At 36.1% G+C, this 19,522-nt stretch overlaps 1 protein-coding gene across 4 annotated transcripts in view; it reads right to left on the bottom strand.

Annotated features, from left to right (window-relative positions):
* Window positions 1–19,522, bottom strand: part of LOC126162585 (probable multidrug resistance-associated protein lethal(2)03659) — a 280,738-nt gene that overhangs the window by 27,496 nt on the left and 233,720 nt on the right. For all 4 annotated transcript variants that reach the window (XM_049919181.1, XM_049919183.1, XM_049919184.1 and 1 more), the window contains 9 exons: window positions 17,751–17,903; window positions 17,255–17,454; window positions 8,212–8,483; window positions 8,054–8,133; window positions 5,724–5,874; window positions 4,457–4,563; window positions 4,244–4,367; window positions 3,909–4,079; window positions 58–185 (listed from right to left, as the gene is read on the bottom strand). In XM_049919181.1, the coding sequence (XP_049775138.1) occupies window positions 58–185; window positions 3,909–4,079; window positions 4,244–4,367; window positions 4,457–4,563; window positions 5,724–5,874; window positions 8,054–8,133; window positions 8,212–8,483; window positions 17,255–17,454; window positions 17,751–17,903 (1,386 nt within the window). The remainder of the gene's footprint in view (window positions 1–57; window positions 186–3,908; window positions 4,080–4,243; window positions 4,368–4,456; window positions 4,564–5,723; window positions 5,875–8,053; window positions 8,134–8,211; window positions 8,484–17,254; window positions 17,455–17,750; window positions 17,904–19,522) is intronic.

Below are 19,522 nucleotides of genomic sequence, written 5' to 3'. Positions count from 1 at the left end.
TCAACACACAGTCCTGGAAAGAATGTCAGTTCCTTCTGCTTAGTTATTATTTTGTACCTTGTCTTTTGCTTGGACGACAAAGTTCAAATTCTTCAGCACTGGAGGCTCATCCTTAGCATACCTCAAATACATGTTCTTGAACACAATCTCTCCATTCTTTGGCCAGTTGGCAGGTGGCTTTTTACCTGAAAACAGATAAGAATCTATAATACTGATTTCTTCAAATAATTACACAATGATTTTCTGGATAACCCAGCACCACATGAACACAGAAATACGACAGTTATCAGAAATAATATGCACTGTTACCTCTAGGAGCATTACAGAATTTAATAGTAGGTAGTACATGGATAAATGCTTGAGTAGGGAACACGTTCATCTGTTCACAGTAAATGTATCAGCTACATCCGTGAAATGTTACTGCTGTTTTTATTGCATGTGCACTAACATCTTCCTCACTTATTGTCATAATCCTCTTTAGTAGTCTCGTATGTGATCTTCCTCTCCTCAAGCTACTCCTTTTTCCAAATAAATCAATTGGCAAATGACTCCCTCAGACAGATTAAAAATGTAAAGAATGAAGAAGAACAAAAAAAAATAACCAATGAGGAAAATGTAGTGTAATGTGTCACTTTGATGAAGTGTTGTGTTGCGCAATGTATACTGGACTGATGAATTGATGAATGATTGTCATCACAATGAGAGTCCTTGTTATTACTTTGTTATTCTAGAATAGCATACTGTTTAGAAGTTTATAATTGTTTGGATGGACACAAAGTATCTGCAAGTAAGTAGCAGCTTTTCTACACTTCATTATAGTTGCTGGCTTGGCAGTTTATCCCATGCCGCAGTGCCCTAGCTTGGAGATGTGATGTGCACCATGGAACAAAGTCTTCTGTGACAATGAGAGAGGCACTTTGGAAGAAAATAAGACGGACTATCTGTCAGATCAGAACTGATCTATTACAGATGGTTGTTATACAGCACACATGTAATGTCAGTACTCATCTATGAATTCACAGTCTTATTAAGTGTTCTCACTGTATTTGAAGCAGCAACATAATCATGTTTAATACAAGGTGCTTTGTATTAATTAGTAGAAAGTTAAAAATGGATGAGTTAAGATTCCCAGTGCAGATACAACTGCAGGGAAGAAGTAGTCCAAGACAGAAAGAATTGCCACAGTTATTCTGAACATTAAATAAAGAAGTAGCAGATCAGAATGGAAAACAATTTAAACACAGACTCATAGAAGGTAACACACTTCAAATACTTATTTTAATATAATTATATCTATCCAAAGTCTTAATCACTAATACTCCTGAATGTGGAAACTGCTCATACATTGAAATTCCAGCACAGGCCGAGATACGCAGGATGACCTCAATGTACAGTGCTCATCTGATGAAACAGTGATAAATGCATATAACATCTTTAACAGTAGGGCACATACATAGTTACAATGCTTTGGGGCTTCTTAAGTGATGATTGTGCCATGTTTGGAAGAAATGCTTTTAAGGTACGAGATATTTTACACTTTACGACACATGTGGGCAACTGGCTGTTTTCAGTCCAACCTGTGAAAGAAATTCATGGGAGAGAGAATGAAGTGCTCACATGTTGCTCTGCATGGGACGAGTTTCGGATATTTCTGCCAATGCTCAGTTTGCCTCAGTTTTGCAGCTCATGACACAGCTATAGTTAAACATTGTAAGTAAAGAAACAATGTTCACAATGCTTATGTAACATGACATGAACATAAAATAAATGTACTCCAAAAAATGCACATTTTGAGGCATAATTTGTTGGCTTGGCATAGCACGAAAGGGGTGCCACTGATATTGGTATATAACCCCATAAACATCATCATCGTAGATGCTGTAGTTTCCACTTTATGTGTGAGAAGTACTGCTGTCACAGCACGTAACGGAGTCAGCCCGTGAGTTTAAATAAGTTGGTGGATCAGGCCCACACGTCACCAAAGGCTGCCCTTTCCTGCTTTCAGGCAAAGAAGAGTAAGAAAGAAATATTTCATTTTTAACAGGCTGATTTATTTTTGTTTTTAACCTTTAACAGTCATGAAGAGGTAGAGCATATAATCCTCGACACACACAATATGAGAAAGAAAAATTGGTAAGTGGTTGCCCATAGTTGTCACAAGGACTCTTTAACAGTTTTTATAGTTCAGGTAAATTCTTTATACATGCAGCTATGAAGCAATGCTCTTTTACACCACCTGAAATGCTGCATTAATTATTGGACGATTATCAGGCTTATCCTTACAAGATTTTAGGCATAGCTCCATGGGATTTCACAGGTTCCCTCACAGAAATCAAGATGAAAACGAGGTAGCTTTTGAATAAAAACTTTGTTTTTGGCTTGGGATAAATTAATATTCTTAACCTCCAGACGAAACAAAGGGTTAATTTGACAACTTGTTTTGAAGGATGCAAAAGTAGTGTTTTCCATGAAAATTGATGTTGCAAAACTTTCTATGAATTTTTTTTTACACAGTTTCAAATGTGGTACCGCTTTCATGCATTTTGTGAATGTATGTGAATACTGTATCCAAAATTTCCGGATAAAAATATTTGTTACCATCAAAAATTAAATGTTAACAGAATAAATAAATAAAATTATCGAACTGATAGCACTGATTAGTGTATTATTATTCTCTTCAACACTATGGTTGGCATGCAACATGATGGTCTATCAGTAGCCTTCCTTGTAATGTCACAAACATTCCCATCTAGTGGTATGGTTCTCCTTCCTTTACAGCATTCATAGATTGGTCTCAGGGTCTTCATCTCTTTCTTTTTCGTTCAACTTCTCTTCAATAATATTGGGACACAACTGGAGTGCCACAGAACTTTAGAGCTGACTGTATGTCTCCTTTTATTTATTTTTCGTGCAAAGCTTTTCTCTCTATTCTTTCCGAAAGTTCTTGGTCATTGTTGGTCAGTGATATTCTCAGTGCTTGCCATCAGCACTATATTTCCAAAGTTTACAATTTAGTTATTTCCTTTTCCTCATGAACCATGCCTGTGAACAGTAGCTTGCTGCACTACTCAGAGACTTTTCTGAATCACTTCTTTATAAACACAGATGCCAAGTTTTAGTCAAGATAAAAGGGATGTTCCTTGGTGTTGAAAACATACTCCAACAGTTTTCACTTGCAGCACATGTCACATGTATATACATGCATCAGATGTGACAGATGCTGCAACTGAAAACAATTATGTAATTCACAGTAATGAATGTTTTTCATGTAGTTCGAAACTGATGAAAAAAAGAACCAAACACATTATAATAGTTGTTGGTTGTTCCATGATGATATACTTTATTTTGAAACGGTAGAACTCTGTTTATAGAAAATATTGTACAAATACTGCAATAAGTAGTACCTCACTATCAGCTTAAATATGTCAAAGTGCTGAAGACTGCAACATGCTTTCAAATCTGATTTAAATTTCATCTTTAAGTTATTCTTCAGTTTCACATGTCACAAATGAAAGATGTCTGTTATACGGCAGCCCTTCATTATCAATTACCACAGTGCTCTAAATCACACTATACATGTTATTATTACAAATGAACTGCACGCTTTAACTTCCTGATCAGTTCATGATAAAGTAGAAAAAAGGCATGATCAGGTTGTTGTTATTTTGTAAAAATGGATAGTGAGGTGCAGTCTTGTCTATAGTAATCCACAAAAATTCAGATTCACTAGTTTTTATACAATTTTTGAAATACATTTCATGTCCACCTTTTCCTTGCATACTTGGAAAATTTACATTAAATTTGTAATAGTACTTCTTTAAACAAAATCACAACTTTTTCAGTGATCACTCACCAGCAACAATGGACCAAGTATGTTACGGTGAGATTCTACTGAATGTAACACGCACCTTGTTCCGACTCCAGTGAAGGTTCCTTTTCCAGAGTAGTGTATTCCAAAACACGTTCCACTGAAGTCATTTGGTTTTCTAGTTCAGCTGACTGCCTCATGCCCCACTGAAACATTCCAGTCAGCCCAATTGATTGTGTGATGGCAAGGCCAACATTTCCTCCAAACCGTTCTGTTAATGAAATGACAAAGAAAACAGAATCAAAGATCTGAAGTTCTGTTCAATAACTCTTATGAAGTGAAAACTGGCCAAGATGGCAGAGCTCATGCAGGATCAAGAGTTATTTTCCAAATTATAGAAAGCAAATAAAAATACTAGAAACAATGCTTTGTCACCTCCTCCAATTACCAGGAAACTGAGTGTGACCAGTGCTATGTATACCAAACACACTACATCCAGCCAAAACCCAAATGCTCGACTTGAAGCAATGAAAATGAACCACGCTGAGGAATGTAAATCCTGAAAGGAAAACATTCAAATAAGAAAATATGTTTCATAATGTTTTCATTTACAGTAAATCACACTAATTTTGAGAAGTTTATTTTCACCTGATGGTTGTCAAATTCCTTCTCCAGCACTTCTTGGGCTCCAAAGGCTCTTATTGTTGTCAGACCCTGAAGTGAGGCATTCAAGTGAGCAAAAACTGGACTTCTAGCTGGAAAAGGGCAAAGATACACATAAATTTTCTTTTTTAGCACTAGAATGAGTCGTGAGTTAAACATTGACAAAGAAATTATTGTTGCTGGATGGTTAAGCAGACATTATTCAGCTCAAAAACCTTGCCCTTCAGTGTTAGAGGACTTACTTGTAATATGCGATTCATAACAGCATAGAATTATTTATTCAAACAATGCAGGAATTGTTGTGAAACTTTAAACAACACTGTGTATTTACATGCTTAGCTGGTATCTTTTCTTTTCCCCACTTTTTTTCCCTGCCATATACCATCCTATGTAGGATGTCACATGGTTAGTTCAAGTCTTTGGCAGCATCATTTCATGAACTGAATGTGAATTTTGCAGTTATACTTAAGGTAGTGTAGTAAAAGGATGTCACTGATGTGAGCTCATGTTGTGCAATTTTGCATACAGGAGATGCACAGCATGAGAATAGTCAGTATTACATAGAGATTTGTTTTCCAGTGGAGAATTACTTTTACCCTGATGAGATCTGTTGAAAGTGTGAAGTATCTTGAGTAATTTTGGAAAGGTGAGTCTTATTAAATTTATTTAAAATGTCATTGACACACTTTCATACAGTGGTAACAAACTTTATTTTTGAGCATGATTTTGAAAACTTACAAAAGAACTTTGTGGCTGCAAAAAAAATGTATGGTACCAAACTTTGTTTTAGTTCATCTGAATGAACTGCTAAATTCATAGCTCTAGTAATGAATCAATTTGTGTGAAAATTGACATTGTGATTTCCAAACGAAGTGTATATACCTTTCACATTTTTGAAAGTAGTAACTTCCAAAATTTCTCATTTTAAATCTTCCAATAATGAAGTACTTTCCTTGGGATTTAACCATGATAACATTTGTTTATGGCACAAGTAACACTGTTAGAAGTAATTCTAATGAAGTTATTAATTTGTTATTATTTTGACAGTTACTTGTGCAATTCGTAATTTGACAAACCCTAGTAGCCATTTGCCAGCGGAATTACAAACTGAGAATGACTACTCATACTAGAACCAACATTTTTTCTTCTGATACTAACATAGACAGAAATAAGAATAAGCCATTTATAGCCCCAAGTCCAGAAACATATCAATGGAGTATTTACTTTAAAAATGAGACATTTCATTACTCACTTATCCCTTCCAGTCTTTTGACACTCCGAGATGTGGACAGATAGAACAGGCGAAGTATATAGAATACAATCCCAATAACAGCAGTAGGTATCAGAAGTGAAACGTTAACAACTGCCACAACCACAATGATACCAAGAAGTGCTAGGCCAATCTGAAATAAAATTATAAAAATGAAACAGTGGTACACATTTCTTTTCCACAGCAATAGGAGGAACAGCAGCACTCTTATCAAAACAGCACAAACAAAAAAGGTTGAAACTGGTTACTTACTATAGAATGAAACAATGAAAAAGAGGTATGGTAATAAGATTTGTCAGTCATTTTCTGATGCCCTGCTCTAACAATCATAGTCAACAATGTTTTTATCATAAATACATTTTTTGGTGAGCTATACAGAGGAATGGAGCATCTGATTCAATGAGGGTGAGAAAATTTCAGAAAGTTAATTTTTCTGGGATGAAGGCACTATTCATGCTACAAAAACCTTTTTCATGTATCACGTGTCAGTGCATTATCCATGCAATCTCTAATTCACAACTGCAATGAACCAGGAGCTCTTTATTTCTAACTGAAGCACGACACTAAATTTTTGCTTATCAATGGAGTCATGTATACATTAAATTCAGTGTCGGTTTCCACAATTTCCTCCTTTTGCTACCCCTTACTCCCAAGTGTGTTCTGACTTGCCTGTGCATCTGGTTTCTAAGTATATTTTGAGATACACAAGAGACAGGTTGCTCAGTATCTGATTTTATAAAATCAAATTGTGTGATGGTTGCTGTATCTCCAGCAAGCTATGTCTTGATTTGTTGTATTTGGTTTATTCCCCTGCTTTCAGGGATTCATCAGCAATGCAAGTAATCTGATACTTTGGTCTGAAGCCACTCCAGCTCCATTTCTCAGAGCAGCCAAATTTGAAACTGTTCTTCATACCATATCTTTGTCCTTCAACTGAAAATTACACAATAATATCATGCTCAAGATATTTGTCAGCACATTTCACATAACCCTGGATTTAATATACAGTTCTAAATAAAAATCTATCAGACAAGCTTTTTCTTCCTAGCATATTGCCATTACACTGAACAAAACTGTTGTCTTCAAAGGCAGTAATAAATTTTCATATGGCCTTCCTAGTATTCTAGGGACCAAAACATAAGGTATTTGTACATTAAATTCACACATATAAATTTTAGACAAGTTTTCATCTTTAATCAGTCATGTTATCATCCTTATTATCAACAAATTTTCAGTGCTAGATTTATAAAAATCAACTGGTTTTTGAACCAAATATAAAATGCAGTAAATGAAGCAGGCATAGGGGAATACGAACAACTAAAATATTATGAATATCATAGAGGGAAACATTCCACGTGGGAAAAATATATTTAAAAAGAAAGATGATGAGACTTACCAAACAAAAGCGCTGGCAGGTCGATAGACACACAAACAAACACAAACATACACACAAAATTCAAGCTTTCGCAACAAACTGTTGCCTCATCAGGAAAGAGGGAAGGAGAGGGAAAGACGAAAGGATATAGGTTTTAAGGGAGAGGGTAAGGAGTCATTCCAATCCCGGGAGCGGAAAGACTTACCTTAGGGGGAAAAAAGGACAGGTATACACTCGCACACACACACATATCCATCCACACATACACAGACACAAGCAGACATTTGTAAAGGCCTGGATGGATATGTGTGTGTGTGCGCGCGCGAGTGTATACCTGTCCTTTTTTCCCCCTAAGGTAAGTCTTTCCGCTCCCGGGATTGGAATGACTCCTTACCCTCTCCCTTAAAACCTATATCCTTTCATCTTTCCCTCTCCTTCCCTCTTTCCTGATGAGGCAACAGTTTGTTGCGAAAGCTTGAATTTTGTGTGTATGTTTGTGTTTGTTTGTGTGTCTATCGACCTGCCAGCGCTTTTGTTTGGTAAGTCTCATCATCTTTCTTTTTAAATATATTTTTTCCAACTAAAATATTATATTGATGTGAAGAGCAAAATGGCAAAGCAGGAACGGCTAGATGAGAAATGAACAGCTGTAGTAACAGGAAGATGAGACACCTCCTTTAGAAAAACTAATGAGACCTTTGCAGAAAGGGGAAGTACTTGTATGGATCTTAATAGCTCTGATGAAAAGCCCATACAAAGTAAATAATGGAAGGCTGAAAAGTGGAATATCATCAAAACGATCTATAGATGGGAAACAAACCTGAACACAACATTATTGGAGGAGGAGAGGAAGCAAACTAAAGTTAGTAGGGGGGGTTGTAAATGACCAAATTCAAAACAAGTCTCCTATAATACACAAAAACATAAAATACTGCACCTGTAGTGTATCAATCATTGCTTGTGGCAGCATTTCATCAATACAGCCCATGTCCTTTGAAAATCTGTTCAATATTCGACCTGCAATAAAAGAACATCTAGAAAATTTTGTGGAATCTCATAATTTTATAATCATAAAGCAATGGAACAATGTCTTACCAGATGTATTTGTGTTGAAGAAGTACATTCTTGCTCTGGTAATGCATTCGAACATACGGTCATGCAAATTCATAGATGCTCGCATGCATACCATAAAGAAAAGAAATGAACGTGTCAAGGATACAATTATCACTGCAACAGATACAGCAGTAAAAACATAGATGCACATCTCCCTGCTCATAAGGGTACTGTCAGCAGGTATTTCCATGCTATCTTCACTGACAGAAGAATTAGTAATGTTGTTCTGCATACGAAGCTCCTCAACATTTGTCCTACAAAAACAGAAAAGTTACCAATAATATTAAAAAAACTTCATATATCTAATTCTGCTGCTGCTGCTTACTTGTTAAAGCTTTTATAAGATTAAATGCATTTCAGAACATTGATGGAAACTGATTTTGTGGTAATAAATGGCTATTTATGTCAAGTCTGATCCAGTAACTAATGAGAACCAACTACATGTATAAAAGGTAAGAAAGAAAGAAAAAGGCAAAAGTTTTCTTATGTATAAAATAAGAGGAGGAGGAGGAGGAAGTTAGTTTTTAACCAGGATATATACACAGACAAGGAGAAAAGAAATAGCCAAGCTTTCCTAGTTAAAAATACACTTTTTTCCAGGTGACAAGACACTTTTCACTTGTTAAGTGACAGTATACTTTCCCTCACAGCTGTAAAACTTATCAGTCCTCTGAATGATAATGGTTTTATACACCAGCACAGATCTTCAAGGAAAAAAGAAAAAAAATGTGTTTTGGAAAGATCTTTGATGCATAACAGCATGCACACTACATATTTTCTTATTATAAAAGTATAAATATGTATTCCACCAAATATAGAACATTAGTTTCTGAAGCACTGAAATCGATACTACGACGCACTTTTGTCAGCCAATCATAGCTCATGTCACACGATCTCGCCAGCCAACGTCAGCAGATATTCAGAGCATAGGACACGTGATGTATTCAGCCAATAGCAACATCACTGTTAAGTAGTTCAATACACAGACAGGAAAAGTTAATGGTTTAAATTAATATACATATAGTATGGTGACAAGCAAAGACAAGTTTTCACATGTAACATTGGTCCTTTTTGGGATATGTTACCCTTCAACTTATATCAAACTCAAATGTGCCAGTAAAATTTTAAATAATGTCAAACATGGCTTCTCTTCTGGGCCCAAAATTTGTCGAGGTGGTTGGTTCTCGAAGTGTTAAGTTGTAAATGAGAGTCAGATGATCTGTGATTTCAGAAATTCATCATCATACTTTCACAAATGTAACATAATTCCTCTTGCCTAAAAGGAAATTTTTCCAAGTAACCCTTCTCAAACCACCATTTGCAGTATTTTCCCGTGATCTGTTAGAAACAGGTTCATTTGTGCAGTTTGCAAAAAGCATACAAAACAGGCTTTACTGCATATGTGGAGCTTCGATGACAAAGGGAGCCCTTGCTCCCGCTCATATGTCTTTCCTCTCATTTCTGTTTGTAACTTCATGCACAAAGGGGCATCACGTGACCATGTGCAGCACTGCAGCATGTTGTTCAGGGAGGACATACGGAGTCACTGTACTTAGGTGAATTGTTTTATCATATCCTAAGCAGATAAGGAATGCAAAACAACAAAGCAGTCCTTGGCATAACAGTCATTTCAAAACTAGACACCACAATACACAGAACCCTTGTATTCTGCTTCATTCTCTCAAATACTGTTACCTAGCATTTCCAATCAGGATTTCATCCACAAGTTTCTCATGACTTTTCAAATGGTACAAAAAAATTAACGAGGTTATCTGTGAAGTCAAGAAACTGTATAACTAGCAGATTATTCTACTCCAGGAGCAAACACAAAGCCTTGTGAGAAACTACAATGGTAAAACACAGAATGCTTCCAATCTATGATTTATCAAAGAGCGGTATTCTGTAAATTTAAGATGTAAACAACACAAATTAAGAAACATCATCAAGCCTAGAGGAGGTACCAGGCAAGTGCTGAAACATGACTTGTGATTGAAATACACTGGGTTTAATGGAAGGCAGATTTGTAAAATTCTGCTAAAGCTGTCAATATATTTGAAACAAAACATTTTATTCAATACTATTGGCCACATATGCCAGTTTAATCATCTTCAAGTGAACATTTACCATATTTACTCGAATCTAAGCCGCACTTTTTTTCCGGTTTTTGTAATTCAAAAAACCGGCTGCGGCTTAGAATCGAGTGCAAAGCAAGCGGAAATTCTGAAAAATATTAGTAGGTGGCACAACAACTAACTTCTGCATCAAATATATGTAGCGCTACACAGGCACGCTTTGCAGGCACAAATCTCTGCGTCAGAAAAAAAATTTAAAAAAATAAAAAAACTGTGGAAGACGAGCTTTTTTTCTCCGCCCTGAGTTTCGACCACTGCATTTTCATACATTATCAAACAAAATAAATACAAATTCCATATTGTTCATCTTCGAATGTAGCAGCATTTCAATGTACTACGAAAATCCGGCTGGCAAGACTGTTTGGGATGTTTGTCAATATGGTCAACGCTACGTTCTGAATTTTTTCCTACCTGTGAGAAGAGATGTTTGCTAATAGGAACTTCAGTGAATTGTGAATCACATGCAGTATTCTCTTCACCATAAGAATAATACAAATATAAACATTTGGCCACATTTTCTTTTGAGTTTGCTGCTATCTCATTTAAATCCTGTCTGTCTAATAAACTACGAAACTAGAGTGAGACAACAGCAAACGCGAAAGAATATACATATCATGTCATGTCATGAAACTCATATTATTCTTATGCCTAATAGTGATACAGTCAGAAATGAAGCACGGCAATTGACTAGATTTTAAATCTAAGATGACTAATTTCTGTGCAGAATGTAATGTACTAAAGAGGCGTCTGCAAAGATTTTCAAACGGACAAAAATTTCCGCTAAGCTCTTGTTCAAAACATCTTCTATCATACGCAGTCTATTATTTGGTTCTTGTTGATCATTATCACAGAAGGCAGCAGTGTAAGTAATAACAAACAGCAGTCTCTTGCCATTGTTTCCCTAATGAGACAATTCCTCTCTCTCTCTCTCTCTCTCTCTCTCTCTCTCTCTCTCTCTCTCTCTCTCTCTCTCTCTCTTTTTATTGTAAGCGGCTGTAGCGTGCGCAAAAACAAGCCATGCCGCAAGCGGCGACAGGCCGTAAACACTCATTATCAGAATGCGACAAACAATGCATGACACAGTACAGTAATGCATTTTCAGCTTAAAGTGACGTAAACACCTATAACAAAGAGAACGGCACTTATCAGATCAAAGAAAAATAAGCAATCAATTCGAACCAGACGAAACACGTGAAAAGGAAGGATACCCGTATAAATACGGACGGAGTGCCTGACGCAAAGCAATGGATACCTGGTAAAGCTTAACTGCTAAGCTTACGACTCGAACCAAACTACTATAGCTGTATCGTCATTCATTCGACCTAATTTGTCTCTCATATTACAATGGACCAACTGTTTCGATTTGGAGGTGCGGCCTAAAACTTTTCTCTCCCCTTGAATTTCAAGTCTCAAATTTCAGGTGCGGCTTGGATTCGGGAAAACTTTTTTTCCTTTATTTCAAGTCTCATTTTTCAGGTGCGGCTTAGATTTGAGTAAATACGGTACATATATTCGTATGTATTAACAGCTCTTTTCTTATGTCATAAAAGAAACAGGACATCAGAATACTCCAAGAGAATCAAAATTTCGTAAACTATCCTAACATGCATAATTTGGCTTTAAGTGCACATTCGTATGTCCAGATTCACATTGAAGTAGGCCGCTATCTTGTGTTAAGCTTTTCAGTAAGCTTTTCGAGATGTCAATTTTCTTCAAGCACCAATACTGTATTGTCTCATGTTTGGTTCTTTATTGTGTCATTATGTCATACAGGCCAGAAGATGAAAATGTGCACTTTAAATTCAATGAATAGTTGAAACTAGTCAATAGTGCAGAATGAAACACTTCATTCCAAATAAATTGGTAGCCTCTGCAGAAAAATTAAAGGCCAAATTTCTTTAGCAAACCAACAAAAATAACTTCATTGTTCTGGAAGGCAGTTAATGCTTCATTGCCAGTAATGTGGAAATAAAATCATAAGACTGAAACTAACAACACATTTTAGTCTTCGCCCTTTTTCTGCTTTTTAGGTGCTGAAACAGGCAACTTCAAAAGACAAGTATCATCATTATTGGTCAACCATAAAAGATAAAGATCTGCTTTTCGTAACTTGTCTTTAGATCTCTGAGTTCTACAATCTGGTACTACGTAACCTGGTGTAGCTCTTATGCATTATGTAGCATATATCAGGAGAGAGAACTGATGGAAAACATTTTTACTTACTTTGGCAGAGGAAATTTAAATGGCTGAACTGACTTACATGGAACATAGCTAAGAACCACCCTGACTAAACAAGCTTTCAAATAAACAAAACTGTCTTAAAATTGGACCTACTGTTTGTGAGTGAGCCATGGTGGCTTTAATTTTGGCAGCATGGCACTCCCCTGGCGCCACTAACTACATGGGTTGCCGATATCGGTCTGATCGTGTGTCTGGAGCTACGGTCTGTTGAGGGTGTGTGTGTGTGTGGGGGGGGGGGGGGGGGGGGGGGGCGGGAGGGGGGGGGGGGTTGGCGGATCCTGATATGGACATTTCAGTGGAGGTCACATGGCTGAGAAGTTGTTGCTTTTGGGGACTCCACCAGTCTGGTACAGGTCTCAAGAAGCCACAAGTGATTAAATCAGTCAGAGGCAAGCCTCGCCAGCTCACTTCAGGATTGACAGTAACAAGTTGTGGGACGTCACATGCAATCTGGTCAGCAAGTTCCCAGCCTACTCTGCAAGCTTAAATTTTACAGCACCTCTAAGACTGCCTGTACAGATTGGAGGCAATAAAACCACAGCTTGGAATCCTGGAAGTCATGGCTCCTCCTCCCCTGATGCAGTTAAGCGCCTTTTTTTTTGTACTTGTTACTGTAAGGCCACAGACAGTACAGAACTAAGATTAACAGCATGGAACAAACCAAGGAATAAACAACATGTAGAAATCAGCAGCACATATAGAAAACACAGTGCATCTGGTAGCTGATGTGAAAGCTTGACATCTGCAATCATTTGATACTATTCACGTGTGACACTACCATGCCAGAAACACAAACATCACTTGTTGACACAAATCTTGATTGATGACTGCAATGTGCATAGTAGACACTACGTATTCAACCTGTGTTAGTTGTGAGTACAGTTACTGAAGCCTGCGATGCCTGAAAAAAGAAGTATCTGGAGGCGTTTACCAAGTAGTGAATTTCAGATAGTTGCTGCTGTTGATGATGATTATGATGAAGTATGTTTCCTTCCTTATGTACATTGTTTACATTTATTGTACTAATTCTGAGGAATGAATTATTACTTGGAGGAAAAGTACGTATTGTTAGCAAAAAAATTTTATCAGAAAATAAATATACTCTGCATCAGTAGCCAGCACACCCAATTTTAACAGGTTTCTACAATATACTCTGAACTTCATATTACAGCCTCTTCAACTCAAACATTTGGCCTGGTTTGAGGACTACCCCCCCCCCAAAAATGATCTAACATAATAGAGCAAAGCAGCATATCCTACTTATTCTTATTCTGTAGAACTCTCAATGCCAATATTATTTTCACTCTCCTTTACTGATCTCTTTGGATTCATGGTGCATATACAATAGTGACACAAAATAACTAATTTATTATATGACCTGTACCTTCTGATCATTATTTGTAGTACAGTTAACTGTTGATGTAACAGTATATTTTGTTTATATGGAAACATTTTATTTAAATAAATATTAAAAATTTATAATACCTGTAACTCATGAGCATGTCTAAATTCAACCTCTCTAAAAATTGTTTTGAGAGTGACAAAGTCTCTGTTTCCTTTGCCAAACAAATGTTTATTTTGACCAAAAACTTATTTCAAAAGTTTTTCATATTTATACTTTTGTATTGTAAAATATTACTATCTTATGATTTAATTCTTTCCAAAATCTGGAGCTGTTATTTTGTAGCCCCGTTTCTCTTTTTTTTCTGTTTGAAACATTTACACTTTTACTTAGCCAATGGGTTAGTTTGTTAATTACTCAAATTATGAAATGTAATTTTCTGGATTATTCTTAGTGAACTATGGGAAACCGCCAAGCATATTGAAACTTCCCTCTAATGAAATTATTTTTTGCCATTTTTTAAGCATACAATTTTTGGTTTAACAAAATTTATGTCCCTGTGTTTTGTCTTTGTATTTTGCACCTTTGTACCTTTTATGTCAATATCTAAAATGTAAAAGTGTCACATTTCAGCGTTTTGTAATTTCCATAATAAGTATTTCAATGGATAGGCACCACACACAAAACCCTCAGTCAGTTCACACAAAGTTGTCAACACATAAAGAACTAGGAGTAAATATATTTAGTTCTATTCAATACAGCGTGTTTAATTATGAAGGCATGTGTTAATGTTCACTAGGCTAATAAAAGCCTATCTATCTTATCTATTGAAGTAGTTCATGACAAACAAGATGATCCTCTGAAGTGTTTATGAACCATTATTATGAAGGAAGTGAAAGTTACTCTCATATGGGTTGTGTGCAATTGCTTTACAAAGTTCCTCCTCATAATCAAGAAGGGAGAGCAAAAAAATCAGAGAGAGAGAGAGAGAGAGAGAGAGAGAGAGAGAGAGAGAGAGAGAGAGAGAGAGCAGGTCGGTAAGTTACAACCATATGATGACATTAAAAATTATTCTATTATGCCAGTAATTTTATGAAAATAATTTTTGACATAATTTATCACTACAAACAACACTTCTGTTTGTCAGTAGAACCAGGAAGAGGCCACTGTAACTGTGGCCGAAATGCTTGTTTCCCCAGCACAGTATTTTTACGTTATGACATGGTAAAATACCCAGAACACTTTTATGTCAACAGACTCTGGCCACAGAAGCCTGCTAAACTGTAAATTTATTTAGGAGCTTCAGAAGTTTTGCAGTATACTACTCCAAATTTATTACCATACGTTATTGAATGAAGTCGATTTTGACAGACTCTAGATTGTGTAAGTACTCCTTTTATGCAAATTATGACAGGAAACCACCTCCAAGTTTTGAACTGCATATAGTGAATCCTTTGAAATCACAATGCAATTCATTTGCAACAAACCCATTTAATGATCCCCATGAAAATTTCATTAGTAGCCCTTTTTAAATCACATTTGACGTTTTGTTTATCGTAATATTTGTACCATCTGGAAAATTCTGGTACTTTTCTAAAAATTATAAAAAGGCTCATCAAAAATAAAATATCTTATACAATCATTATTCTGTTTCAGCAAATTTACAGGCAGCCTTTTTCTCACAAGAAGTCTCCAATAATATTCACTCAGCCCTGTGTTAAAATAAGTCTACTAGACCTATATCAGGAAGTTGCTCCATTGTTCACATACCAAATGGTAGTGATGCTTCTTAGCAATTTTCTGCAAATTGTATCATCAGGAAATTAAAGACAACTTTTAAGACTTAATACAAAAGTTGCAAATGAGGCTTGTCCAAAAGACTTTTCACCAATCTGGCGTCCTAGGCAATTAAAATAAATTGTCCTGAAGAACCAAGTACTATACATCCACAGTGCAAACTTGAGCAGAAGGCTCTATAACACAATAACTGCAACGAAACGTCTGCTATAATTAGTTATCTCAATTCTGTGGAAGTTCCATCACGAATAAAACACGTAACTGCCTCTTAATAAAAGAAAGTTATGATGTAGGAAAGAACTGACAATTTAAGAAGCAAATTTCTAGTTATTTTTCTCTTAAAATCTATAATTTGTTGTAATATGTTTCCCCCACAATTACTCCAAACACTACAGCACTAAAACAATTTATCACAGTAGACATCTTTGCTCAGTTTCATATTCACTCCTGTATCGAATTCCTTCTTATCTTTCTGCTTTGCCCAAGCTCATGGTGGATGCATCAAGTAAATTTACATATGATCAATTTTCTTCTTGTGAATCCACAAATGAAAAAACCAACTGCTCACTTGTACTGTTGTGCTGAGGGGAAAACACAATACATAAAGCTTAGTGTACAATGTTGATTAAATTGTGAAAGCTACACATTCACCAAAGACTTCAGAGAAGATAACAAAGAAACAATATCTCCCTACAGATTACACACTCAATGAATTTGTGCATATGGCAACATTTAGCCAAAATAATTCAATAATACGGTTTCTGTAACTTCATAAATGACTTTTCCTTCCTTTTACATAACACAAAATTAAATAATGATAATATTATGAAAAGTAAAGATTGCTACTCACCTTGTAGAGGATATGTTGAATCATGGGCAGGCACACTAAAAAGACTGCCAAACATGTGGCTTTCAAACAAAATGCCTTGTTCTAAACTGGTGATGGGGGTCAAACTGTGAGCATCTGCAGTTGATGTGGGTAAGGAGGAGGCTTCCCACCCCCACCTCCTTCCTTACCCCTCACTACCCAGATTGCTTCTCCCATCATGCAGAGCTACTCACAGCCTGGCCCCTGTAGCCAAAGACAGTGGTCCCTTGCATGCGTGATGTTTTTGTCTACTTCAGAAGAAGGCATTTTTGGCCAAAAGCTCACATCTTTAGCAGTCTTTTCAGTGAGCCTGTCTGCGACTCAACATATACTCTTTTATGGAGAGTAGAAATCTGTCATTTTTCGTAATCTTGTCATTTTTCTTTCCATTATCATTTTGCAAATAATTTTAATAATATTTTTGTATTAAAATTTCAGTTGACTTTCATTGCTTGTATAATGTTGTTCCCATGTAAAGGCACTTACATAGCTACTACAACAAAAGCCCTTTGTTGTGTTCATGGGTCATTTCTATTACATTACATATTTCAAATGAAACCAGAAAACAACAGATACTTCTCAGTTACATCCTCCAATATACATAAAGTACCACAGTAAATGGAAAATAGCAAGTGAAATCTTTACCAGTATGTAAGCCAATAATCTGCACCACTGGCTGCAAATTGTGCCAAGAAGAACATGAAAAACATTGTGAAGATGACACAGCAGTTGCCACCAGCACTGAAATATCCTTTGTAAACATGGCCTCCAACACGACCTGAAGTTCTCATTTCTGCCACTTCTACTGGCTCCTGTTGCTTAGTTTCATCAACTGAGTTCACACTCTGAAGGAGAAAAGAATCTTTGTTTCAGAAAATTAGGTTAACTGTGATAATTTGTACCTGTGAATATATATGAATGACTTTCAAGATGTAAAAATAAATTTGAATGAAACAGTGAACCTTTTTACTTAAATCTTCAAAAATCACCTACTCTCTGATAAAAGATATTTTCAGTAACTTATCTGGTTTGACTAAGACATCTGTCTTGAGCCTTTGTAAAGTTCAGAGTATCTTCGGACAAGTTTTTAGACAATTGACATTAATTTTAAAATCTAGATTCAACAACAACCCATACAAACCCCAAGAGATAGACGAGCAATACTCTTGAGAGATGAAATGTCATCAGATAACTGGTCTTCTTCAGGTTCATTCTCTGTTTCTTTCAGCAGAGAAGCAAAATCTAGGCCACTGGCTTGAAGTTCACTGTATGTACCCATTGCCTCTATTTGACCCTGTAATTCAAATGAAGTCATTATGTACAGTGTAGGATTCAGGAAAAGGGAGGGGGGGAGCGGGGGGTAAAAGAGGAAACAAGTACACACTTATTTACGTCATAAAAGTATACACAATGAAATTGTAAGCAGTAAACATAACATCTGGCATAACTATTTTCCTAACTCTACTGTTTGGTTAGAAGTTCACTAGTAACTGTCATCATATAGCAAGTATAATGATTAAATTCATCTCTGCTGACAGCACATTACACCATGTCATTCCTAAAAGCATGCACCAGGAAGGTCTAGTCAGAAAATTTAGTTGAAACTAATTTACAATCAAATTTAAGGTTTTTACTTGTAAGAGGAGGAGTACACTAAAACATACAAGTAAGAAGTTTTACTACTTTGTAGAACATGAGAGGCGACTTCATTAGGCACAAAGAAAGTTAAATGCTGAAGGCAAGTTCATATGATTTTAGTGACTTTGTAAGTCTTTAAAGGTGAAACACATCCAGGTGAATTATGTAATGCCCAGCTGGATATGACAGATGGATATTAACAGTAGACTGCCAGGAATAGATAATATTAACGGATAAACATAGCACAGATGTCAGGCGACAAGTCATAAACCAAGGATGGAGACTGAAAACATCCTAGAAGGGGAAGAACCAAAAAGGAGAGAAGAGACACATTATTAATAATGAGAACAGAGATAAAAAGGGAAATGTTCTAAAAGAGAGGATGGATAAGAATAAGCAGAGAATCAAAAGTTCAACAAAATGAGCCTACAATCTGGAGGGAGGGAGGGAGAGAGAGAGAGAGAGAGAGAGAGAGAGAGAGAGAGATTTTAGTGGTAAACAATTTTTAGTGGTAAGTAGCCTAAGTTTCATGTTCAGAGTGCTAAAGGGTTCTCACTGACAAAAAAATAGTCATTGAGAGTCAAATGGTAGAAAGAGATGGAATTCCTAGGGAAGAAATGCAATCCTTTAAGGTTCACTGAAATGCTTATTGGAATGCTAGAAAGTAACTAAGGGCTTGGTCAAAACTCAAATCTTAACAAACTGATTTCTGTGCGTGTTAGAAATTTACACAAAAAAGATCATGTACGATTTCTGAAGGGAAACAAATGGTTTAAACTTTTCAATATGTTGCAAATAATATTTTGCTAATTATTAATGTAAAAGTAACACACACTGATGAGTTAACAGAAGGTTTAGCTTGCAGTTCTTTAAATCATCATCAAAAATTTTGGAAAAAATTTTCCTTGAGGGTGGACTGTTGCTTTCAGTCATGTCTTCACAAAAATTTAAATGTTAAAAAGCAAAAAGTTACCTTTTTAAATTCCAGTTAATGGTGGTCAGTGTGAAAAAATACACTGACAGAAACAAAATTGCAACACCAAGGAGGAGTTTTGTGACAGATGAAAGTTTGTAGACATGTTTCTACATCTTGAAAATGTACATTCAAGTTTCATGCCAATCACATAACAGTAGTGCTAGTAGCACCTTAAGAATGCAAATCAGGTTTGCTTTAATACATGCTGTAATTGAGATTAGATGCGAGTTGATGTTGGTGAAGAATGCCTTTAAGGAGACGAAGATGCCATTATCAGTACCTCACTCAGTTTGGATGGG

The sequence above is a fragment of the Schistocerca cancellata genome, chromosome 2 (genome assembly GCF_023864275.1).
Source record: "Schistocerca cancellata isolate TAMUIC-IGC-003103 chromosome 2, iqSchCanc2.1, whole genome shotgun sequence".
Taxonomy (NCBI): domain Eukaryota; kingdom Metazoa; phylum Arthropoda; class Insecta; order Orthoptera; family Acrididae; genus Schistocerca; species Schistocerca cancellata.
The sequence above is the reverse complement of the archived record's forward strand: the minus strand, read 5'-3'. Positions and strand labels throughout refer to the sequence as shown.